The sequence below is a fragment of the Chenopodium album genome, chromosome 2 (assembly GCF_948465745.1).
Source record: "Chenopodium album chromosome 2, dcCheAlbu1.1, whole genome shotgun sequence".
In the NCBI taxonomy this organism is placed as follows: domain Eukaryota; kingdom Viridiplantae; phylum Streptophyta; class Magnoliopsida; order Caryophyllales; family Amaranthaceae; genus Chenopodium; species Chenopodium album.
The window spans coordinates 5,055,592-5,082,410 of NC_137835.1; the positions used below are offsets into that span (position 1 = coordinate 5,055,592).

A 26,819-nucleotide genomic window follows, 5' to 3' on the forward strand; every position below is an offset into this window, starting at 1 on the left:
GTAAAGTTTAAGCTAATATTGTTTCCGTTTTATAATAATTAACATGGTTAATTTGGAACACTTTTCAATGTACTTAAAACCGATTTCCACAGGTATCTACTCGTATATAACTATCTAGAAGTACTACTTTTTTTTTTCTTCTTCTTATAAATAAATTACTATTCCGTAACATTGGTCATGGTATATGCAAAAATCAAACTAAGGGTCTGTTCTCATTGACTGAACTTAACTGAACTGAATTGAACTGAGCTGAATTGAACTGAACTTATTAATTAGTGATTTTTAACTACGGATTAGTGATCTTTGATTATTTATTGATTATTTATTATTACACATATGTGTATATACAAATATACATATTAAAATATTTAAGAAAAATATACTATTATTATTATTTTTATTTTTTTTTGAAAGAATTATTATTATTATTATTTATTGATTATTATTATTATTGTTGTTGTTGTTATTATTATTATTATTATTATTATTATTATTATTATTATTATTTATTATTATTATTATTATTATTATTATTATTTATTGATTATTTATTGATTATTATTATTATTTATTGATTATTTATTGATTATTATTATTATTTATTGATTATTATTATTATTATTTAATTATCATCATCATCATCATCATCATCATCATCATCATTATTATTATTATTATTATTATCCTCGTTGTAATAAGAGCTTAAAAGAATGAAATTTGGCTTTATATCATTAGCAATATCATTACACATGAGCTGAGCTAAACTGAACTGAACTGAACTGAGTTGAGCTGAGCTGAATTGAACTGAACTGAATTTCAACGTATGAGAACAGGCCCAAAGGCACTTTTAAAAATGAGGGGAGGGGGGCAAGGGAGTACTTCAAAATGGTAAAAAAAACAATAATCAAACTTGATGTGTGAATAGTAAATACTACTAGTACATCAATTTGTATCAATTATCATATATTGGAAAATTTAACATAAAATAAGTAGTGAAGTGAACTTAATTAAAAAAAGGTAGCTTTCATATCACATCCTCTCTAACACAGTAACACATGCATACTTGCTAATAAGTTGCTAGCGTTGCTATTTCTTGAAAATACCACTTCCCCCTTTTTTTCCAAAGATAATTGCGTTTGCTGTTTTTTGCGGCTGAAATAAGAACGTGCTTAAAATAACCTTATAAAAAATGGGAGGTTTTAAAGCTCCCTTTTCACTGATTTTTCATTGGATTTTTCTATATAATATCTTCGTCTCATATTATTTGCAATGATTAAACATTTTCCTCTCTACTTTATGTCAAATCGTTGTAAATAATATGTTACGGAGGTAGTAGTAACCTGTTAATTTTACTTTTCTATGTTGTGTCCCAATATATCTCACTTTCCACACTGTAACCCCTATTATAATTTTGTTTTCATACGGTAACCTTGTCGTTATCCCACCATTAAAAAATTTCGTTAGTGGGGGTCCATTCTCCATTTATTAATATTTTTTATCGATTTGCGCATTGAAAAATATTTCATTTAAGATTTTAGGGCTATTTTAGATCTTACAAATTAAGTTCAGATTTGGCAAAAAAAAAAATAACTCAAATGTCTTGTTTTGCTTATTAAAAAATGTCTTGATTTAAGTGTTTAGGTTTTAATACGCAAAACGAGACATTTACGTTATTTTTTTTTTGTGAAATTTGAGTTCAACTTGGTTCCTTTAATGGAACATTTTCCAACGCACAAATCGATAAAAAAATATTAATAAATTGAGAGTAGGCCTCACTAACGGAATTTTTAACGGCGGGATAACGACAAAGTTACCGTATGAAAAAAAAAATGTATCTTGGGGTTACAGTGTAGAAAGTGATATATGTTGGGGCACAACGTAGAAAAGCGAAATTAACATGGTTATTACTATATAGAAAACCCCCTTTTTCATTTTAGCTGGAGGGAGTAATATATATAGCTTGTCACTTAGCTAGATTACTTTCAATTTAGAAGTTTACTTGTTTTAGTGAAATAACTCATAGATAATTTATCCCTTAAGAGAACCTTATTCTTAATTAAGCTATGCAGAATTGGAGAGGACATTGTTACTCGATTGTATGTGCTTTAAATCGACAAAGGGAAGCTAGGGATTGGGATACATGAGGAAGTTGTAATTTCATACGAGTAGTAGATATATTTTTGTTTTATTAAAAGATTTTAGATGTAATTGATTAAATGAAATATGTGAAACTATAAGGGTAAATTGCGATGTTGTGTTAAAAATTGAGAATGACTCATAAGCCTCTATTCTTCAGTTCTTCTACGCCAGAGTGAATTGAACTAAAATAAAGTAGAATAATGACCAAAATTAAATTGAAAATAAGTTAAAAAGAACGAGACAAAAACCTGCATAAGAAAAAAACAAAGCGTACGGAGCTCATCCATAAACCTTTTGGTGCGTTGCATTGGAGGGACCATAAAATGAATCATAATTATACATGCTTCACAAAATTTTGGGAGGTGGGGATCAATGTAACATAATAAATCACGTTGCTTCATTGACGATCACAAATTTCTTATCAAAGTTAAGCTAATATCTAATCTCTATTTCAAGGTGGGTGGGAGTTTGTTTGCACCTATTCATGGACAATGACAAAACAACCATAATAATAATCTGAGAAAATTAACATGCACTTATAATTTTCGTTGTCTTCTGGGAAACCATTTACTGCTTCTGCTTGATTTGATGGGATCAACCTTTATACAGTTTACGTTGTTTTTGGACTTACCTTGAAAATGCATATGTGTTTTGCTACACGTACATGCAGACTAGCTAAGGATATGCATGCAAATTCTGATAATTATATTGTATCAATCACCAAGGTGTCTTGAAATCGGTAAATGAGCTTTAACCACTTGAGTTATCTTTCACTTATTTTTAAACTTACGTATGTATATTATATGGAATACGGAGTATCAATTTTCTATTATCCACTTATCAATACATGTTTTTAACGATTAATATCACTAATTATTAACATTATAAAATTATACTCCGTAAAAAGTGGATATTAATAAAATATACAATGAAACAATTCAAACAAGACCCCACATGAATATGTTTTGTCGTATCTATAAACCACAAAAGCGAGTCAAAGCGTGTTGTGTGAATAGTGTAAAAATCAAATGGTATCAACTAAAAAAACGGTAAAAGTATTTTTTAAAGATATATTAATTACAAAATGCTACTAAGCTATTTTTTAAATGTATTTTAAATTATGAAAAAAAAAATTGGTTTTAATTCTAGACTAATTCGATTTTCCGTCCACCATAGCGTATGTCTAATCTAGTCCATGTTAGATCTGTGGCACAATTCTTAGATGATCCTTTTTCATATTTGATATACAGCCAATTTTTATAGGAGTAAAGATTAAATGATTAACATGTTAGTCATTTTACACTAAATCAAAAGAATTGAAAATTAGGTTATAAGAAAAAAATACAAAAATAAATATGTGTTTTTCAATTAAATGATTAACATGTTAGTCATTTTACACTAAATCAAAAGAATTGAAAATTAGGTTATAAGAAAAAAAAAATACAAAAATAAATCTGTGTTTTTCAATTTTCATACTCCACTCACGAATGTAGTAATGTTCACTTTGCTTATTTTTTGTAATGTATGGTACTTCACTACTTCGTATTATTTTATTCCTTCCCTTTTCCCTTAAATTGAAAAAGTTTTTTTTTTTTTTTTTTCAATTTTTTTTTTCAATTTTTTTTGGATAAGAATATGATGTGTGGTTAGGTGCTTAACAATAATATAATTTAAATTGTTAGGTAAATATAATTTTCTTTTTAATATACTCATTCATGCTTCTAAGTAGGGGCACGTACACGTATACAAGGGGTATGTGAGATTGTGAAAGGATGATTCTAAAATACAAATTCACTAGATAATTTAACACCTAATGATATCAATAGAAGCAAATATTTCAACAAAAGAAAAAAAAAAAGCAAATATATGATTTGGTAGTTTGGTACCCCTACCAACTACCGCTTTAGCTTACTAAGCCCTATTAGAGATTTAGAGGTTTGAGTATTTTAATAAGCTAATTTAGAGGTTAGTAAATAGCTTATTAAAGAGCTTTTGAAATTAGCTTGTTTTGGATATTGAATACACTAAAACAACTAATTACCAAACACTTTTACATAATCAGCTATTTACAACTAACTAGTCAAATCAGCTGACATAACCAGCTAGCCAGACTAATTAATACAATCAATAATATTAATCGGACAATAGCAAATTACCAAACAGAGCCAAAGTCAAATGTAAATATTTGTTAGGAGAAGTATTTAACATAATTACTTGAGCATTATATTCTTTGTCTGGCAGCTGCATGACTTTTTTATGGAATAAGCAACGAACATGATTAGCTATATAAAACTACATTATTGTTACACATATTAAATGAGTTCAAATAGTTAGTTAGCTGCCAGATTAAATATTAAATCATTGGTGGTATGTCAGCTAAAACATATAGGCCAGGAGTAGTAGATATGGATAAATAATCGCAACTTATAATGCATGTTTGGCATCATTTTTGGTTTTCAGTTTCCTTTTTTTTTTTGAAAACTAAAAACCAAAAACAGAAAACAATAAAATGGTGTTTCCACTTTTTTGTTGTCAGTTTTTAAAATTATTATAATTTTAATAAGTTTAAATAATTTTTGATTAATTATGTGACATAAATCATATACTTTTATACAACAAAAAACCAAAAAATAGAAAACCACAACAGTGTCAAACGAACCCTAAAGTAACATATACAATTGACACAGATTAGGATGGTATATGATTTTATGTTGATCAAGAAAAGGAGAATTGTAGATCGAAATCTTTCAAAAGTTCAACCAACTCGAGCCTTTAGAAATAGGGGGGGAAGAAAAGGTAAGGGAATAATCCCAACCTCCAAATTAAAGTGCTTTCAATGGAGTTTGTTCTCGCAACCTTACGTTAGTAGTAGTGAGATGAAAACTTTTCTACTAAACTAAATTTTGCTTAATATTTTGTACTTTTAATTAATAGTATTATAAAACATGTCATTTCCTTTTAATTATATGGTAGATTATTCTTATTCAAGTTTCGATTTGGATAAAAAAAAAAAATTTAAGTACTACATATTATAATCCATTTTGAATAAAATTAGATTGTTTAGACATTTTAGATAAAAAATTCAATATTTTTTTTCAAACAAAACTAAATTCAATTAAATTTGTTCAAGTTGTGCCTAGTTAATTCCCCAGATAAATAAAATTTGTTTATCTGGGGGGTATAATTGTCTTTTCAAGTACCAGTGGAGGGGTACATGCGTCTTTTTATGTACTAGTTGAAGGGTACATGTGTAATTTCCTCAGCAAACAGTAAATGCAAATTGCAAACAGTAATTAGACAGCTCACCAAAAGTACTGAATAAATGAGCACTCTTTTTCAATATATTTACATAAATACCACCAGGATTAACAAAAATTCGTTTATTTGGCAGATAAAGTTGTATTTGCCAATTTAATTCAAAATGAATTAATTAGACCCAAGTCCAAAACAAACACCCTAATAATGATGCAAGTTAAGGGAAGGGGAAGAAAACAAGAAAAGAGGAGTTTGGCAAGTAAGCTTTTGAAGCTTATAAAGATAAGCCCAAACATGCTGCTACATTCTAAGTAAAAGCAGAAATAAGTAAAACGTGGTTGTTACTTGTTAGTGATCCAAAAACAGTGACGCGATAAACAGAGTGAGGGAGTGAGATAACCTGAATCTTCCAACTCATGCACTTTGCTATTAATGAACCAATCAACATAACATGCATATTCAATTACAGATAATTTTTTGTTCAAAAATATCCACCTACAGACCTATTACTACTATACAGTTTGCTATTGCATTTTTATTATTTGCATAAACAAACAAAAAACTGTTACTCAGCTACAACAACTCCCATGTGAATGTCACTTTACAAACATAACACACTTTTTAATTTCCTTTAACCTGCACATGCCAATTTATTTATAAAGCAATCCGCGTTACACTACTATGGAATAGTACTTATACATGCTCTGTACTCGAATAATTGCTCTATTTCTAGATATACGCTATTTATTTAACTTTTTTTTCATTCGGATTAGATGTGGTTGTGATAAATTGCATGTCGACTTGGAGTTCTTCTTATGAACTCCATTGAGGTGGTTGTGACTTGTGGCCGAGTTGAGGTGTAGATGTACGTAACCTTAACACTAATCAATGTAAACCGATAAGATTAGTTCCAAAAGGTGGTTATTAACACTACCACAGTACATTACTCCTACTCTCCTAGTAGCCTTACATTTCAGTTCAATGCTCAGACCAAAGAGAAATCATACACATACATAAAACCTAAGAACAAAACTCAGCTGAAGAATCAAAACTTGGATGTTGGAGCTAAGTATTTTATTTCCATTTACAGAGATTGGCAAAAGGATATATATATTCCCAGCTCCTGTTTACTTGTACATACAACATACACTAAACTTAATCTAAGAATTTAAGCTCAACTAAACTATAATTATACATACTGGGATCAATAATAGCTAATATGAACAACATAGCATAACTAGCTTCTAAATATCATCTGATGATGAATTTGAATTTTGTTTATGTTATCTGGGATCTGATACCTTAGAAGTTAGAACCATCCTGAGTTGTTCTTGGCTATAATACCGGTTCCCCATCTTCACCGTCGCTTGTTGGATCATCAAGTCGTTAACAACTGATACGCTAGCATGTGTGACTTCTAAGTCTAACTCTTTCAACGCGGCCATTAGCCTCGCGGCTGGGTGGTTCTTCTTGTTACAATTGACACGAATCATCGCTTCCCAACCGATAATCTTAACATCGATTTCTAAATCTACCAAATGCGGTTGTTTGATTCCATTCACTTTGATATCATTATCGAAGTGTGGTGGAGGTGGTTGTTGATGATGGCTTAGTGATCCCACGCCTCCTTTTGAGGATAACAACTCTTTCTTTAACTCTTCAACTTGACCAACCAATCCTTCTTTCTCCGACTCAAAGTCTGTGAGCTTCGACTTAAGCTCGTTTATGTAGGATATGGCGTCCCCTAAGAGGGACGCCTTATCCATCTTCGAAACGTTAGGGACTACAGCACGAAGAGCGTAGAACCTTTGATTAAGCTTCTCCCTCCGTTGTCTCTCTGCCTCTACATGATTCAATGGCTCTTCTCTCCCATTAGCAGGCTTTCTCCCTCGCTTCCTCGGCCTCTTCTCCGGCTCGGGTGCCACCACCCTACTACTATCCACCTCTCGAACGGACGCCTCCAAATCCGAATGCTCGGAATCGGCACCGCCATTGTTACTTGATTTCCCCACCCCGGACGACGCTAAAATCACCCCAGAAGTGAAGGACAACATCCCCTCATCATTACTCCCTCTTGAATTAGGCGAACAATGCTTCTTCTTGTTGCTATTCTCATCCATCAAAAACTGAGAATTCGCCCCAAAAATTGTGTTGGAGTTACCATTGTTAACAGATTTCTTAACATCACCCCCACCAAAACTCAAAATCTCTCCAGATTCCGGCTTTAAACTCCCATTACACTTAGACCCACTTCCATTCAACCCAGCATACTCCGAAAAATTCAACTCTCGGGTAAAAAACCCAGGTTTCTGAGCATCAGTAACGTTGCTCTTAATCGGACTATCCAAATTAATCACTTTCGATTGAGGCGGCTGAGATTGTTGTTGTATCGTCGCCGGCGGCGGTGGCGGCGTAGGAGTTTTTCTCGTTTCCTTCACTTCCGGCGGGTTCGGGTCGTTGATCCACATCGCAGTCGGATCACTCTCACCGGAAGGAACAGGGGTAGAACCCGGAACCGAACCCGGAGCCGGCCACGAACAACCCGGGTCATTAGGCCCAGGCCCAAAACAGAACAAAACCCTAACCTTATTCATCAAATCTGGGCTCTGAAAAATCACCTCAGTGGACCCCAACTCAACAACGCCGTTCAACACCGGAATCGACACCATCGTCTGAAGCCCGAAACACGACCCTTGTTTAGCCCGATTACACGGCGAGCTCGACAACCGTTCAAGCCCGGCGGCCCAAATCGGGGATGAGCTCAAATGGGCCTGGCCCGGTAAATCCTCACCACTAGCAAAAGTATGAGTCATAGAAATAAGGAAGAACCACTCAGTATCGGTAACTTCCTCCTCTACGGCGGAATCTTCCGGCGGAGAAGCGCCGGAAATGAGCGAATTCAGCTCCCGGAGCACCTTCTTCCGGTGCTCCTGCTCGGCTAAATCCTGAGAAATCCGGTTAGTCGCCACCTTTTCTTGACGGGTTTGCTTATCTTCACCTTTGTAATAGCCATCACCCCAACCGAGGAGAGATTGGCCGGAGTAATCGATGCTGTATTGCCAGAAAATAGCGTAAGTCCAGCTTTCACCGCGAGGGGTGGCGGGGACGTCGATTAAGGCTTGGAGACGGCTGTGAAGGGTGTCGTGTGCGGCGGCGGAGGCGGTGGTGGTGGAGATGGAAGGGTTGTAGGAGTCCATCATGAGTAAGGAGGAAGATGAAGATCCATTAATGTCATCAGATGACCAGAGATTCATCATTATTTGATTATTAAATTGGGGATGAATTTTCAAAGGAGAGAGAAATTCATGAAAAATGAGGAGAGGAGAGGAGAGGAAGGAATGAAACACGTGAAAGAGAGGGAGTGGCGGCTTGGAGAAGATGGGAAGGCAGTGTGAAATGCGTGGGGGAAGAAAGAGGAGAGAGAAATTAAAGTATTGATTAGAGAGGGAGTGGGTAGGAGACTAGAGGGGCTTTTGACACTCGGAGAAATTCAGTCGTGGGTGCGTGCCTGCGTGGGCTATTATATACATATCCACTTTTTTTTTTTTTTTTTTTTTTACTCGTATTCACCTGTTCTATTCGACAAATTTTGTGTGTCTCATAGTAATTGATTTTCAAAATATTGAACTCGTATCGATTTACTTTGTTTGAAATAAGTTAAAAGACTTAGGGCCTGTTTTTTTACAGCTCAGCTCAGCTCAGTTCAGTTCAGTTCAGTTCAGTTCAGTTCAGCTCAGTTCAGTTCAATTCAATTTAGCTCCTAATTTCCTTCTCTTATAAAATATTTATTTTAGTTCAGTTCAGTTCAGCTGAGTTTACTTCACTTCAGCTGAGTTCAGTCAATGAGAACAGGCCCTTAGTTTTTTTGTTTTTTAACGACTTGCTCTTTTAAGGGTGTGTTCATTATTAATTTTAAGGTACGAAATAGTAGCTTTTAGTAAACCACTACTGTGTTTGGCAACATAGTGATAAGGATTGTGCTTAATGGTGGAGGTTACCCTTCTACAGAGTTGTACGAAGTATATTATCATTTGATGGACAACTTTTGTTTATCAAAATGATAAACTTGAGCTTCCTCCTTTATACGTGTCCTAACCTATTGAAATGAAGAAAATAAGCGGTAATTTTATGGAGATTACCTGGTAAGATCTGTTTGTTATCTAACAAAAATTGTTATGCTTTATACTTCATAAAATAATATAAGAACCTGGCAAACAAGTTGTTCGGATCGAGTACGAGTCATACTTTAGGTTTAATGAAGTCAAGTCGAGTTTGCGCTAAATTTGGGTCTAAGTCCAAGTCAGACCCAGATTTAAATTAGATCAATTTCAGTTTGGGTTAATCATAGGTCAGGTCGAGTCTAATTGCCAGGTTTAGATAAGAGAAAAAAAATACTTTGTACAAAATAAGGGAGTATATCATGCTTCTGAAGTTCTTGGTGGTTATTACTTGTTGCTACTCCTTCAATTCCTAATTTTGCCCCATTGCAAATTATTAGGTCAAATATAATAAAATTTAACCGCAAATTCTATTTAGTTATATACTTCCTCCGTTTCTATTTAGTTGACGCGTTTGATTTAGGCACATATATTAAGGAAAAGAGAGAGAGAGAGAGAGAGAAGGCAAGTGGGGGTACTTTATAAATACAAGGTAAAAAAGTTACCTCAAAAGTAAATTTTCTAAAACAAAATACGTGTCAACTAAAAGAAAACGAAGGTATTATATTTTAAGACACATTTTAAAAATCATAAAAAGGCAAATAGAACATAAAAAAGGGACAAAAGGAGTGTATATAACCAAAATCCTGAATAGTGAATACTTCCTAAAGGGCTAGAATATCGGGCTCCTTATGGGCCATTCAGCCCTCCTAATTTCATGTTGGAGTGTATATTACAATTACAATAATACGAGTAAAACAAAGCGCGTTGTAGGAAGGTGCCGACAGTGGGGACTTCAGGACTCCAGAAATATCCACCAGGCTGCACAATTATTTATTTTTTGTGAAAGAAGACTGCACAATTATACGGATTACTTTTGTATAAACGAGTACTCCGTAATTAATTAATCACAAAAGCCATACTTAAAAATTAAAATAAAAAAATTACATAAGCATTTTGTAGACTGTAGTCAATAGTCATACTGGTAACTGGTCAATACTCACTTGGTCTTACTCGGTGTGGCTACTTAGCGAGTTGAGTGAACTACCAAATTAACAAACATGACGCACCTATCATTTTACATTTTTGATGAAAAGCGTAGTACTCCCCTTATTTGCTGTTAACAGTTGCGTATCCAGGAATTCTGAACTGTGGGTTCGGAATCTTAAAAAACAAACGATGCTCATATATTAATTAAATATTCAATATATAAGTTAGAATTTTTTTTATTACAAATGGATGCATTTAACAGTTACAAAATAATAAATAAATAATAATAAAAAAACCCTACAAAAGCATTCTTCGAGTTTTATACCTTGAAAGCGTGCTAAAACATTACTACTTCTATAAATGATAAATCTTTATATTAATTAAATATTCAATATATAAGTTAGAATTTTTTATTACAAATGGATGGATTTAACAGTTACAAAATAATAAATAAATAAAAAAAAAAACCCTACAAAAGCATTCTTCGAGTTTTATACTTTGAAAGCGTGCTAAAACATTACTACTTCTATAAATGATAAATCTATAATTATATTGCAAAAAATGAATATTACACGAAAAACAAAAAACCCAAGTCCCCAATAAACACAAACGAAAGGGAAAAAAAAAAAAAAAAAAAAAAAAAAAAAAAAAAAAGGAAAAAAATGAGGGTAGCTAGTCTCGAACCCATGATTTACTACTTCTATAAATGATAAATCTATAATTATATTGCAAAAAATGAATATTACACGAAAAACAAAAATCTCAAGTCCCCAATAAACACAAACGAAAGGGGAAAAAAAAAAAAAAGGAAAAAAATGAGGGTAGCTAGTCTCGAACCCATGATCAAGAGGAGTCTCTCTACTCTATTAGTCACTCCCTTACCAATGTGCCAGACTTACATATTTGTTTATTTACTTCACAAAAATTTGTTTTAACCTTATTTTTTTTTTCTTTTTTTTTAAAAAAAAAAAATATCAAAACTTATATTTTTTTTCCAAAAAATCTGGGGGTTCAATGAACCCCCTTGAACCCCCCCTAGATCCGCCCATGGCTGTTAATATGAAGTAATAGAGATTTTGTTGTCAACACAATCGTTTACAAAATTCAGGTTTATGGTTAAACAACAACCTCAAGTCCTCAACTCAACTCAACCCCTTTAATCAAAGAAGACTTTTTTTCAATACTCCCTTCGTTCACCATTATTCTCCATTCAAGAAATACCATAATAAATAAGGGCTTGTTCTAATAGATTGAAATCAGCTGAACTGAATATTTTATAAGAGAAGTAAATTAGGAGCTGAATTGAACTGAACTGAACTGAACTAAATTGAGCTGAACTGAACTGAAAATAAACATATAAACGAGTAAAAACATAAATTGTGTCATACGTATACATTACCGATCTACGGCTCTACAGTGCACGAATCATACTCCTTCATAGAGGGCACGCAAATACCATGAATGAAGAAGGAAGGCTCTAAAGTATCGTACTCCTTGGTCGGTAGTACGGTACTCAACAGTAGTAATACTAATAGTGTATTACTATCACTTGGTCGGTAGGTACGTAACGAACCGAGTAAGCTTAGACTTGATAGTAGAGTAGTTATATCAACTTTTTTGACCAAATTTAGTTGGTTCTATAATTCTTTGCCTTCTTTAGTTCCTTGACTTCCTTCTATACTTTATTGCTTCTTTCAGTTAAGCAAACCCTCATTATTACATACGAAGCTTCGGTTGTCTATGGATCGGAAGATTTATGCCTTTTTCCATGCCTTTATTTATTTACATACCATACAAATGTTAAACATGTTCCTCGTCATATGTATGTTTAATTTTCAATTGTTTTTTACAAAATATAATAACCTGTACTAGTATTATTAATTTGACAATAAATTAGAATAAGAAAGAATAGCACAACCTCTAATCCGCTATTATTAATTAACTATAGATGAATAAAAATACGAAGTATTGAAGATTTAGATTATATGCTCAAAATTTTATTACACCGTATTTTTCCTTATATTGTACTATATGTGGAAGAAATCCTTTTTTATGATTGTATAGTGGTTGTTATGCATAATGCTTCTAGGCCTAGGGTGCATTCGCTTCACATTAATTAAAAATTCTTAGACCTGATTAGTCCAATATTTTACCTTATTACCTAATGTTTATTAGCCTTGAATTTTTTCAAATGTGAAAAAAGTGTTGTTTCATTTTGACTTTATTGATTATTATTGCCTAATAAAATAATGACCCTTAAAGTATCTGAAGTAAGAATTAAACATGTAGTTAACTCGTGGTTGGATAAAGTTTAAATTAAAATTGATTCACCATAATATACTATTTGTTAGTAGACCATTGCAACCAAAAGCTTAAACTGATGGTTGAGGCGTGGGAATATGTTTTATACTCTATCACTCCCCCTCACATGAAAGGCCCTTTGGGCTTGAAATGTGGATGTAGCACATACCCTCCCATACTCGTTGCGAATTAATTCCATTTTGAAAAGGGGTGGATGAGATTTGACCTCGTGACCTTTGTGTCACGCTGGCTCCGATGCCATGTTAGTAGACCATCTCAACCAAAAGCTTAAGTTGACCAAAGACGGTGACAATAACAACGATAACAAATCATCTTCTTCCTCTGATTTTCATCTTGCTTTGGGGTGAATAACATCAAAAACGTTATCCCTCTTCTCCTTGAACGTGGAAAGGTTCACTATTCGAATTGGGTTGAGTTGTTTGAGTGTCACTGTCATGCTTACAATGTTCTTAATCATATATATCGATCCAAAAACATCGAAACCTACGAATTTGTCCGATGATATGTGGAAAAGACTTGATTATGTTGTCAAGAATTGGATTTATGGCACTATTATTTCACGCGACTTGCTCGAGACTGTTTTGTATAGAGGGGATACGACACAACAAATATGGGATAAATTAAAAGATATTTTTCAAGATAACAAACACAATAAGGGCAGTGTATTTTGAAACTCAGTTTAATAGCTTGCATATCTCCAATTTTTCGAATATATCTTCATATTGTCGAGAATTGAAGAATATAAAAGATCAACTTGCTAATGTTGATCAACCCGTGTCGGAACAGAAATTGGTGATTCGGTTAGTGTTAAGGCTCGTGGGCACTGATTTTGATACGGTTGCTGCAATGATTCAACAAACGGATCCTCTTCCTTCCTTTGAAACATCAAGATCACGTCTCATGCTTGAAGAATCGTGTCGTGCTAATGATTCTAGTGCTCCTAATTCATTGTTTGTGGCATAATCTGACAGCTCGGCCACCACAGACACCACCACACCGCCTCAACAGCAGCCTCCGGCGACTGGTCGTGGGGGTGGCACCGGGGGTCGTGGGCTCGTGGGCATGGCAAAGGTCGGGGCAGGGGCAAAGGTTGTGGTCGAGCCTTTGGTCAGCAATAGCTTGCCCCGTAACAACAGGGAGCCCCGCAATGGGCAACAACAGCACCTCAATGGGGCCTGCCCCCGTATCCGTACCGCAACAGCAAGCACCAAGGCCTGGCTATGCTGCCCCACCTCAAGCTCGTGCACTAGCAACCTACTATGCTACGCCTACCCCCCACATGGCGCCATACCAGCAGCCTCAACAACTAGGGGTGTTTAAAAATACCTGACCCGTTTGACCTGACCCGCAAAGTACCCGACGGGTAAATTTCAATTTTTTCCCAATTTTACGGGTCGGGTACCCGACCCGCTAAAATATCATATTTGCGGGTCAGGTAATGGGCCGACCTCTGACCGTCTCGGGTACCCGATAAATATATATATATATATATATATTTTTTTATTATTTTTTTTTTCTTATAGGCTGGAATTCCCTTTACTCCTTTAGGGAATTAGGGTTACTTACTCAGAAAGAGTAGCTAGCCGCATCTCCACTTTCACACTCACCTCTCTTGATTTCTTCTCTCTCCTCTTTCACTCTCAAACACTCCCTCTCAGGCGACCTCCTTCCTCTCTCAGGCGACCTCCTTCCTCCCTCTCAGGCAACTTCCGTCAGTCCTCCCTCTCAAGCGACTTCCGTCAGTCCCTCTCAGGCCAATCCGTCAGTCCCTCTTAGAAGAACCTCTGTTAAATATGGTGAAGTTTCTTCCATTGTTGTTGTTAAAGATAGATCGTCTCACTAATACACCTCGAGGTTTTGGATTTGTCACTTTCGTTGATCCTTCTTCTGTTGGCGAAGGTTCGGGTAGACCGATTAGTTTTTCTGAATCTTTGATTGTAAATTTTGGAGTTATTTTTCCAATGTTTGTGGTTCCTTTTTTCGATTACATGAACCCTAATTAAGTTTTGATTTTGATTTTGGTTTAATTATGTTAATGTTTATACTATATTCAATTTACTGGGATATATAGTTTGTGTTTGTTTTTTTTTATTTTATTTTTTGTTAATAATCAGCATGTTTTAAAGTCACAACAGGTTAATTTTTTTTTAAAAAAAAACATATATATTAAAATTTCGGGTACCCGAGGAGGGTACCCGGTAAAAACGGGTACCCGATAAGCGGGTACCCGCTTTTAACGGGTCGGGTAATGGGCCGCCTTAATAACTACCCGCACTCTCGGGTACCCGCACTTCCGGGTACCCGAAATCCCGGGTACCCGGTTATGAGCACCCTATCAACAACAATATGGGTCTCAAGGGTCGGAGTATGTTGCAGGAATATGTTTTATACTCTATCACTATTCCCTAATTGGGCACAAATTTATGTATGTTTAACTCTTCTACTTAACCTAAAAACTCAAAGCTCTTGTGATCTCATTGAATATTTTATTCCAAATGTTAAGAGGGACATCTCTAATTTATACTCAAAATAAAATACAAGTAAAATAAAACAACTAAGAAAAAATAAACAAGCTAAGTGACCAACCCTCAATCCTCACATATTCTTATATTCACTATTTACGGGTTAGGTATTTGGGAATAGAGAGAAAGGTAAGGGAATCTCTACCCCAACTACCCTCACTAATTGTTAGGATTCAAATTCCAAATCTCTAGAATTTGAAATAAAAATCTTATCAAATGAGCCAATACTTTATTGGTAAACTACAAGTATTAGTTAAGTTACGATAAAAATTGAAGGAAAGCATTGAATACACACAAAAATTTGAAAAAAATAAATAAATAAGAAACAATAAATTAAAACAAGTTGCAAATAATATGAAGTCATGAATCATTTGAGCAATAAAAAATAAAACCAAAGCATCAAAGAAAATGGAGTAGGAGAGAATGTGTTGGCTTCACGAGAGAAAAATCAATAACCATTGATTTGGTCATGGGGCCGCCCCAGATATTGTCTGTAATTAAATATTACTATATGGTTAATTATATTCTAAGATAAGGTTCTCAGATCAACTAGCTATTATATTAATCAAAATAGAGCTAATATTAAAAATTAAAAAGGCACGTTTTGCTTGATGGGCATCGTGAAAATGACAATTTTTATAATTATCAAATATTGTCATAAATCATTATTTTGATTCCATTTTCCACTTTCATAGTTTGGGCACGTTTCATGCATCATTTGCCAACCCTTAATCATGTGTATAAATCATGGGTTTAGAGACATAACCCTGGTTTTATTACTTAATTCTTGAATTCTATTAATGTTTTATTTTTTTTTAATTTTATTTTAGGGACCCTTTATTTTAATATATGGTACTTTTGTCATGTTGTATGACTTTCTTTTTCCTTTTGGCATTTCAACAACTTTTCAAACATTTTATCTATAATTGGTGTTAAGATATTTCTTTATTCCCTTATTTATTGGGAGTTAAACGTATGAAGTGTTTATTTAAAACTAATATATATATATATATACATATAAATTAACATAACAAAATTTCACATTAAAATAACATAAATTTAATAAATCTAGAGTACCTTGTGCATGGTACTCCATGAGTAAAATAGAAATTACATTTATTTAAGGTCTGTTCTCCTCAGCTTAATTTCAGTTCAGTTCAACTCTAATAAGTTCAGTTTAGTTCAGTTCAGCTTAGTTCATAATTTCTTGCTCTCATAAAATTTTCACTTCATTTCAGTTAAGTTCAGCTCCAATCAATTTAGTTCAATTCAGCAAATTAGAACAGACTCTTAGAGGGAATTAAACTTATATATTTAGACTAATTTACCTGCAAAACATTTCGTTAAAATTAGATTTTTCTTCTTAATTACTAAGAAGTAAATAAAAATAATAAAAATTCATTAACCGCTTTATTTTTATTTATTTTTTGGTCTAAATGTTTCGTGTACGACTATAGTTGTGCTATTGAACAAGATTTGACCTATGACATACGGAGTACTCAATTTCTAAGGAGGACATACATTATTCCAATTCCTTTGTAGAGAAGGGGAAAGTATGAAGAAAGGTGATTTGTTCTTTCATTCTTCTTCTTGTTTATGGAGAATAACCGACACATTATTGTCAAACACCATATATATTCTTAGTGTACTACATAGATTTTATAAAATTTTGTTTTATGTTGTTCTCTAATAGAAAATTATAAATCATTGTTTTGCTTTATTTAAAATTTTGGCAAAGAAATATATCCATCCATGTCTTAAATCAAATATATATGTCAATCTTACCTAAATACAAAGAAATAGACCAGTTTTCAATAACAACTTTAATATGTCCCCTTCGCTAAAGGCTAGTCATGAATCATAATCTCCTTATCCTCTCTCACTCCCAAAATAAATTGCAATCTCAAACCATGTTAACTTATGAGATGTTTTGGGTAGATAAAGGCCACATAGGTTTTTTATTTTTTTTTTTATTTTTTTTTTTTTTTGGTTTAGATGCTCAATTAATATAAATTATGATGAATTTTGATATTGTGAAAACTCGGGTTGAAATAAACTTGACAAAAATAAAACGATAAAAATAGAAATGATATTAAATTTGATAGAGTATAAAACATATTCCCGGGCCTCAACCATGAGCTTAAGCTTTTGGTTGAGATGGTCCTCTAACAAATATATTTCTGGGCCTCATAATTGAACATATAGTATTATAAATAAAAAAAAAATTCGAGCATATACAGATACAATACAAAATTAATTACCAGATGATCTCATTAAACTATTTTCTAATTACATAAAAATAGTTGAATAATCAAATTATAATACTAATGATATAATTTGAAATAGTATAGAGTACTGTATTTCTATGAAAAACAAATACAGTACTCTGTATGAAGTTGATTAAAAACAAAAGAAGATACGGGTAATATATAAGTATGGGATTACAAACACATGTTTCACTCGGAGTAGCCGTGTCTTCACCCTGCAAACAAACCAGGCTTATACTTGTATTTTCTTCAATTATAGACAAACAAATAGGACCTCTTGTTCATGTCATTTTCCTTACCCAATAATTCTTTATTTGTTGGCTCTTACAAATTACAGTGACATTTCAGCATATATGTTACATACGATGGAATTTAAATAAGGGTCTGTTCACATTTACTGAGTTGAACTGAACTGAATTGAACTGATTGGAGTTGAACAGAACTGAACTGAATATTTTATGAGAGAGGAAAATTAGAAGCTGAACTAAACTGAACTGAACTGATTAGAGTTAAACTGAACTGAACTGAAATTAAGTAAATGTGAACAGGCCTTAGCACAGTATTTGTATGGTTTTAAGTACTCCCTCCGTTTTTAAATACTTGTTCCATTTCTCTTGGACATACATGCCGATGCTAATCTTTGATCACTAATCTCTTTAATTATCAATAGGTATAACTTCTAACAATTGAAAATTAATAATCTATTCATTGAGATTATTCTAACAAGTACCCACACGACTATATTTTTTCTTATGTATAAATCATAAACATTAGTTAAAGTATGATAAATAAATAGTGCAAAAAATAGAAATGGAGCAAATATTTAAAAACGAAGGGAGTATATATATATATATATGGAATATGCAATTTTGATATATACGAATGTATTTTTCTATTGTTGGTCCAGTGCTGGAGATAAGGACTTTTGCATTTGCCTTCTAGCATGATAAATTATCCAAACTTAAATCAACATGTCGGTATACATGGCATTATTATATGCACCAGTGAAGCAAATTGTTTAATGTTTTGTATAAAGATTTAAAAGTGAGCAATATTAATACTCCGTATAATGTTTATTTACTCCGTATTATACATTAACACTTTGTTTGAATAGGAAGAAATGGAAGGAAAAGAAGAGAAGAGAAATGGAGGGGGACATATTCTCTTGTTTGGATAAAGGATTGGGGAAAGGAAGGGGAAGGAAAGGGAGGGATCCATTTTTCCTCTCACTTTAATAAGCATGATCTCTCTAAAATTGGAGAGATTTAGAGGGAAAATGGAGCTCACCTCCCCCTCCCTTTCTTTTCCCTTCCCTTCCCTCAATTTCCCTCCCGGCCCCTTCCTTTCCTTCCTTCCTTCTTTGCTATCCAAACAAAGCGTAAGATTTCTTTGTATAGGTCTACTATAGAATACTTGTACGCTCTGTTTAGTTTACCTTATATAAAGACTTTATTCAAAATCTAATATAGAGTAATAAGGTTTTTAAATAAGGTGAACTTTATAGCCCAAGTACAATAGATCCTTATGTCAATTCTGATTTCATTTAAGTTAAACTTATTAGTCCATGTTTTAGCTTCATTGAACTAATTATATTCAAAATATTTGAAAATAAGTGAGAAGAATAGAACCTTAAATGTTTTTTTTTTTTTTTTTTTTTTTGAATAGACTTTAAATGTACTTCGTATTTAACAACTTCTAATATAATATATGTGGAATTTTTTTTTTAAAAAAGGGGTCAGTTAACTTTGTTAGGCAAAAAGTAGACTTTGTTCACGACATATTAAAAGCCCTAGCCTCTATTGTTTAACTTTGGAGAGGCTTTCATAGGTTTTTACTGGTGAAAAGCCTCAATCGTTTTTGTGCTTTTTCGTTTGTTTTAGGTTTATAATAACCCTTCCTCTCCTAAGAAGAACATTTCTGTCTCAAAGGATATTTTTTCTTCTTTTGTAAGAGGATTTTGCTCCTTTAAAAGACAGGGTTTTTTCGTTCGTTCATGTGTGAGGGAATTTGTTTTTTTGTTCCATGGTAAAAATATGTGTGAGATCAAAAAAGAGGTTAGTATTTCGATTGAAAGCTAGCGGATGAAAATTTTCTTCACAACTACAACATATTGATAGACCCCCTCCCCGAAAAAAGCTTGTAAATCACAACTATACGAAAGACAATATGAAGAACGTACAATATGTAACAATGATTGTAGCTTTGCCGACATAATGTCTTTATTTGATTCAATTATCATGTATTTGTTAGTTTTAAATCTCTTTATAGATCTCGTATGACTTTTATTTTATTTTATTTTATTTATTTATTTAAAGAAGATATTGTATGACTTTTATTCAAAATAAATTAATTTTATTTTAAAAAAAAATGAGGAAATCAAAATTTAGCCAGTATGTATTATGTGGAATTCCAAGTTGTCCGTCCAACATGTGGCCCAAATTCCAGCCAGCTATATTTTAATCAGCCCAGAAATTGATTAGTTAGAAAAGTTTGAAGCCCAATCAATGCTCTATCAGTGATTCAGTTCAGTTGCGAGTCCCCTATCCAAAATTCCTTTAATTATAATACGAAGTATTATATCTCTTCAATCTTGAATCTTCTCTACCATATACTTCGTATTAGCTTCAATGTATTATCATCTAACTCTCATTTCCTAGCTATAACAATGATCCAGTGTTAACTTCAATCCTTTTTTTGGTAGGTATGGAGAAAGGTCCTAGTGGGCTGCATCTTGTGTCTAGTTATGTTAAGATATATTAGAATTAATATATCGTTGACTTAGTTTTATGTAAATATGCTGATTTCCTAACTTATAGCTTACCGTATACTTTGATGTAAATCTTCTCCTTAATTAGTGGCTTTAGTTAAGGATGTATCATGTATATATTGACAGCAAGTATAATGGAAAAGATCACGGAAAGCATTCTTTCATGGTATCAGATTGTTAGGGTTACTTCCGCTGCACGACCCTACTGCTTCGCCCCTTCTCTCTGCTTATCTCCTCTTCATCTTCTTCTTCTCTTCTTCTCTTCTTTAATTCACAGCCATGCCGGATTCAAAGTTTCATCCAGCATTGACTGTCAATAATATCAAAAGTTGCATTCCCATCACTCTTGAAATGGATACTGCACAATACTCCTCATGGGCGGAGCTCTTCAAGGTTCATTCTCGTTCTCATAAGGTCCTTCATCACATTATTCCTCCGAAGGAGAAGGTTCCCGCGCCCTCTACGGATGAGGAAAAAGATTCATGGTCGACGTTGGATGCGGCCGTACTTGGGTGGATTTATTCCACCATTTCTCATGACCTTTTGAACACTATCATTGAACCTGACTCTACGGCAATGGAGGCTTGGGATCGTTTGAAGGACATATTCCAAGACAATCAAAACTCCCGTGTCGTTACCCTTGAACAGGAATTTTCCAACACTCAAATGGAGGACTTCCCTAATGCATCGGCATATTGTCAACGGCTCAAGAGCCTTTCTGACCAGCTGAAAAACGTAGGGGCTCCGGTGGACAACAACCGCCTCGTCCTTCAACTTGTCTCCGGTCTCACGGAGGCATATTCCGGGGTTGCAACCTTGATTCGACAAAGCACTCCCTTACCACAATTTTACCAAGCCCGTTCAATGTTGACATTGGAGGAAGCGGGCTTGGCAAAACGGGCCGCTACGACCTCTGCTTTGGCTATGGTGGCTGCTTCAAGGGAGGCAGATTCGGATGGCTTAGGGACTAGTCGTGGGAAGCACAAAAACCAGAAAAAAAAACCGGTGGCCGTGGGAAGCAGAACGGCGGGGCTGCTCGCGGTTCAGGTGGCAATTCCGGCGGTGGTGGCTCCGGTCAGGGCCGCGGCGGTTCCGTACAGCAGCAGCAGCAGCAGTGGGTAGCTTCTCCATGGCAGCAGCAACAGTACGGAGCTTATCCTTGGGGATGGGTTCCTCAATGGGCTCCTCCTTGCCCATACCCTTCCCAAGGATGGGCTCGTCCTCAAGGCCCAAAGCATCAACCTGGTTTACTTGGTCCACGCCCACAACAAGCCTATGCAGCCTCTCACCAATCCCATACTCCAACTGATATTGCATCGGCTTATCACACCATGACTCTACAGCAGCCCGATCCTTCGTGGTACATGGACACCGGAGCTACTTCTCATATGACATCCACCAACAGTAATCTCTCGTCTTATTTTAATTTGAGCAATCATCATAATAATATTGTTGTTGGTAGTGGTCATACGATTCCAATTCGTGGTTGTGGTAATACTACTTTGCCTTCCCCAAACCCACCTTTGTCTCTCTCTAATGTCCTACATGCCCCCAAACTCATCAAAAATCTGATTTTTGTTCGTGAGTTCACAACTGATAATTGTGTGTCTGTTGAGTTTGACCCTTATGGTTTTTCTGTGAAGGATTATCGGACGGGGATGTCAATAATGAGATGTGATAGTCAAGGGGACCTTTATCCACTCACTACCACCTTATCAAGCACTTCTCCATCAACCTTTACAGCTTTAGCTTCTTCTCTTTGGCATGATCGTTTGGGACATCCGGGATCTTCTATTTTAAAAACTCTTAGTAATAATAAACACATTGAATGTACTCACTCATCTAGTTCTAGTGTTTGCCATTCTTGTGTACTCGGAAAACATGTTCAGTTGCCATTTATTTCTTCAAGTTCTACTACTTGTATGCCTTTTGATATTGTTCATAGTGATCTTTGGACATCTCCTGTTTTGAGTTCATCGGGTCATCGTTATTATATGCTTGTGTTGGATGATTATTCTAAGTTTTTATGGACCTTTCCTTTAGCAAAAAAAATCGGATGTTTTTGATAAAATCTTAGCTTTCCAAGCATATATTAGTACTCAATTTGAACGCCCCATAAAAACTTTTCAATGTGATAATGGGAGGGAATATGATAATGGACCATTTTGGAAATTATGTGAGTCTAATGGTATGTCTTTTCGACTTTCATGTCCCCATACATCATCACAAAATGGAAAGCCGAGAGAAAAATTAGATCATTGAACAATATAATTCGTACTCTTCTTGCTCATGCCTCTCTACCTCCATCTTTTTGGCATCATGCATTGCAAATGGCAACTTATCTTCATAATATTCTTCCGAGTAAATTACTAGAGAACAAAACTCCTCTTCATGTTCTTTATCAAAAGGAACCAACTTACTCTCACTTACGTGTCTTTGGGTGTTTATGTTATCCCTTATTCCCTTCAACCACAATTAATAAGCTTCAACCTCGATCTACACCTTGTGTATTTTTGGGATTTCCGTCGAATCATAGGGGGTATAAGTGTTATGATTTATCTTCTCGTAAAATCATAATAAGTCGACATGTTGTGTTTGATGAAAAAGTTTTTCCTTTTGCTAAATTACATACTCCTAATTCTCATACGTATGACTTCTTGGATAATGGTCTTAGTTCCTACACTATTCACCATATGCAATCTGCAGCCCAACAACAAGTCATGCCCAACCAAACTGGGCCGCAAGCCATATCTCCACCTAGCAGCCCAGTTCAGCTTTCTTCTCCTCCTTCTCCTACCCAAAACCGAGTTGGGCCGCACTCCACAACTCCACCTAGCAGCCCAGTTCAACGAATCTCTTCTTCTCTCTCTGACCAACCTGGGCCGAGCCTTACTCCTTCTTATGGCAGCCCACTTCAGCTCAACACTCCTCTTTCTCTTACCCAACCCCATAGCACCGAGGCTACTGTTGGGAAGACTAGCTCACAAGTGGACTGTGGGCCTGTTCAATCAGCCACAGCCTCCTTGCGTGCTACCCACACAGTCAGCCCAAGTTCCACTATTCCTCACTCCAGCCCACACATTCACACACCAAAGCCACCTCCTCCTCCTCCTTCTATTGTTATGCGAAGCAAAAGTGGTATTGTTAAGCCAAACCTGAAATATAAAAATTTCAATACTATGGTGTCTAGTGTTACGAAATCTCCTCTTCCTCATAACCCCATTTCTGCTTTACGTGACCCGAATTGGAAAATGGCTATGGATGATGAATTTAATGCTCTTATTAATAATAAGACGTGGGATTTGGTGCCCCGTCCACCTGATGTTAATGTTATTCGTTCTATGTGGATTTTTACTCATAAGGTGAAATCTGACGGTTCTTTTGAGAGGCATAAAACCCGTCTTGTAGGTGATGGCAAAACACAACAGGTTGGCATTGATTGTGGGGAGACTTTTAGTCCAGTTGTCAAACCGGCTACCATCCGTACTGTGCTTAGCTTGGCATTGCCAAGGCTTGGCAAATTCATCAGCTTGATGTTAAGAATGCCTTTTTGCATGGTGAGCTTAATGAGACTGTCTATATGCATCAACCTCTTGGTTTCCGTGATAAGACTCATCCTGATTATGTATGTTTGCTGCGGAAATCGTTATATGGTCTTAAACAGGCACCCAGGGCTTGGTATAAGCGATTTGCTGATTTTGTTACTTCTATTGGTTTTACTAATAGCAAAAGTGACAATTCTCTCTTTATTTACCGTGATGGCTCGAATGTGGCTTATTTGTTGCTATATGTTGATGAAATTATTCTTACAGCTTCCTCTAATGCTCTAAGGCGTTCTATTATTGCTCTTCTTAGCAAGGAATTTGCTATGAAGGACTTGGGTCTTCTAAATTATTTCCTTGGCATTGCTGTGACAAGGCATAAGGGTGGATTATTTTTGTCACAACGAAAGTATGCTGAAGAGATTATTGACAGGGCCGGGATGAGTTCATGCAAGTCTTCGGCCACTCCTGTTGAGGCCAAGCCGAAAGTCAGTGCTACGGGGTCCCCTTTTGCAGATCCTACCTTGTATCGTAGCCTTGCTGGGGCGCTCCAGTATCTTACTTTTCCAAGGCCGGATATATCTTATGCTGTGCAACAGGTATGCTTACACATGCATGATCCGAAAGAAACTCACATGGCTGATCTGACACGCATCATTCGGTATGTACAAGGCACTCTTGACCATGGTTTACATCTTTATCCTTCCTCTATCTCTACACTTGTATCATATACAGATGCTGATTGGGGTAGGTGTCCTGATACGAGACGTTCCACATCTGGATATTGTGTGTTTTTGGGTGATAATTTGATATCTTGGTCCTCTAAACGCCAGGCTACTCTATCAAAGTCTAGTTGTGAAGCAGAGTACAGAGGTGTGGCCAATGTGGTTTCGGAGTCATGCTGGCTTCGTAATTTGTTGTTGGAGTTACATTGCCCGATTAAATAGGCAACCTTGGTTTATTGTGATAATGTGAGTGCTATTTATCTTTCGGGTAATCCAGTTCAACATCAGCGAACCAAGCTTATAGAGATGGACATTCTTTTTGTTCGTGAAAAAGTGGCTAGGGGTGAAGTGCGCGTCCTCCATGTTCCTTTTAGGCACCAAATTGCGGACATTTTTACGAAAGGACTACCACGGGTATTATTTGAAGATTTCAGGGATAGTCTAAGTGTCCGTCCTCCTCCCGCTTTGACTACGGGGGTGTGTTAAGATATATTAGAATTAATATATCGTTGACTTAGTTTTATGTAAATATGCTGATTTCCTAACTTATAGCTTACCGTATACTTTGATGTAAATCTTCTCCTTAATTAGTGGCTTTAGTTAAGGATGTATCATGTATATATTGACAGCAAGTATAATGGAAAAGATCACGGAAAGCATTCTTTCAAGTTAACCCAACCCGAGTTAGCAGGCTAGACATAGGGGGAAGGGAGGGGATGAAGAACCCTAGCTACCCAATGTGCCTTTCCCCTAGACCAAACATTGATACTTTGTTGTTGTTATAGGTCACTGTATTAATAGATCATACTTTTATGAAATATATACTCTTACAAGCCATTGATCCCAAGTACAAATCATTAATGGCAGTTACTTTGTATGGTGTATTATTTTGAGTGTTGTGAAATATGTGATGATTAAAATAAGGGTAATGCTATATGTAGCCTTTAGGGCTGCGTATAAGTATTTAATATAGTTCCTTTTTTAGTATTAAGTTGGGAATTTATCGACAATTCACGAGTAAATCGGTGTAATAAATGTTTATTAATTGTCAATTCTTTCCATTTTTAGCGTCTTATATACAACCCTTAGCCTTTAAGGCTGCATATATCTTTTTCCTTATTTTAAGCCTTTTTTATTCAAGGAATTTCAAGAAAAATGATGTAGAAAGAATATTCAATGAATTATGAATAGTTTCACACTTCACATCAAAAACATACGTAGTAGTTTGTATCAAAAGTTAAAAAAGTACTCCGTAGTAGTATCGAGAATAGATTGGAAGACAAATAACTACTCTGTAATTACTTTGTTTAGGTATCAATGTATCATTGTAAAAATAACTGAGTGATTTTTATCCATCGCCAAACACTCTTAATTTCTCAAATTCCTCAATGAAACAAGTCAAAATGCTACCCGCTACTTAGATCACCACCACCAAGTGTGTCAAACAAAACCTATGCCATGGAGAGAGAGTTCTAATTTCTAAAACCTCACAAATAAAAAGTTCATTGATTGGAAAATGGGCTCACAATCCAGTTCATAGTACAATAACCCAATGGAAGCCCTACAAAGCCCATAATTAGTTTGTTGATTAAAACCATTCAAAAAAAAAAAAAAAAAAGTTTGTTGATTAAAAAAAAAAGCAAAAATAATGCAATTGGTAACCGGCTGTGCACACCAACACCACATCTAACGCTACTAAACATTAGACAAGGGCCTTGTTTGGCAAATGACTGTTGGCGGTTGGCTGGTTCACTTGGCTTGTTTGACTAGCTAGAATGTTTGGCTGTTTATAATAGCTTTTGAAATTAGCTGTTTAAGTTGGCCGTTATAAAAGTGTTTGGTAAATTAATTGTTGGTTGTTGGCTGTTTATTAGATAATTTGTGGGCCAACAAGCCAAAAGCCAACAAAAAAGCTACTCAAAGCAGCTTTTTCATTTTGGCTTATAAGCCAGCTTTTTCGCTGACTAAAAAGCCAATTACCAAACACATTTTTTGGTTGTTTGACCACGTATAAAAAGCCAAAAGCCAAAAGCCAAAAGCCAAAAGCTAACCAAAAAGCCATTAAAAAGCCAATTACCAAACATGGCCAAGGAAGGAGGAGTAAACAGTAAGGGTCAATTCGTACTTTCACAA

At 35.0% G+C, this 26,819-nt stretch overlaps 1 protein-coding gene and 1 pseudogene across 1 annotated transcript; one reads left to right on the forward strand and one right to left on the reverse strand.

The window, feature by feature from the left end:
• Positions 1 to 6,432: 6,432 nt before the first annotated feature.
• Positions 6,433 to 8,864, reverse strand: LOC145593916 (transcription factor MYC2 pseudogene; annotated as a pseudogene).
• A 4,442-nt stretch (positions 8,865 to 13,306) lies between these two features.
• LOC145567185 (uncharacterized) lies at positions 13,307 to 13,826 on the forward strand. Its single transcript, XM_081626427.1, has 2 exons — positions 13,307 to 13,441; positions 13,542 to 13,826. The coding sequence occupies exons 1-2, from the start codon at positions 13,307 to 13,309 to the stop codon at positions 13,824 to 13,826; spliced, it is 420 nt and encodes a 139-aa protein (XP_081482553.1).
• Positions 13,827 to 26,819: the final 12,993 nt, after the last annotated feature.

What these genes read in the sequence shown, in the direction of transcription:
- LOC145567185 (XM_081626427.1), top strand. Translation starts at nt 13,307, where the DNA reads ATGTTCTTAATCATATATATCGATCCAAAAACATCGAAACCTACGAAT. An exon ending in CACGCGACTTGCTCGAGACT is followed by an intron (nt 13,442 to 13,541) that starts GTTTTGTATAGA and finishes TTTGAAACTCAG; the next exon opens with TTTAATAGCTTGCATATCTC.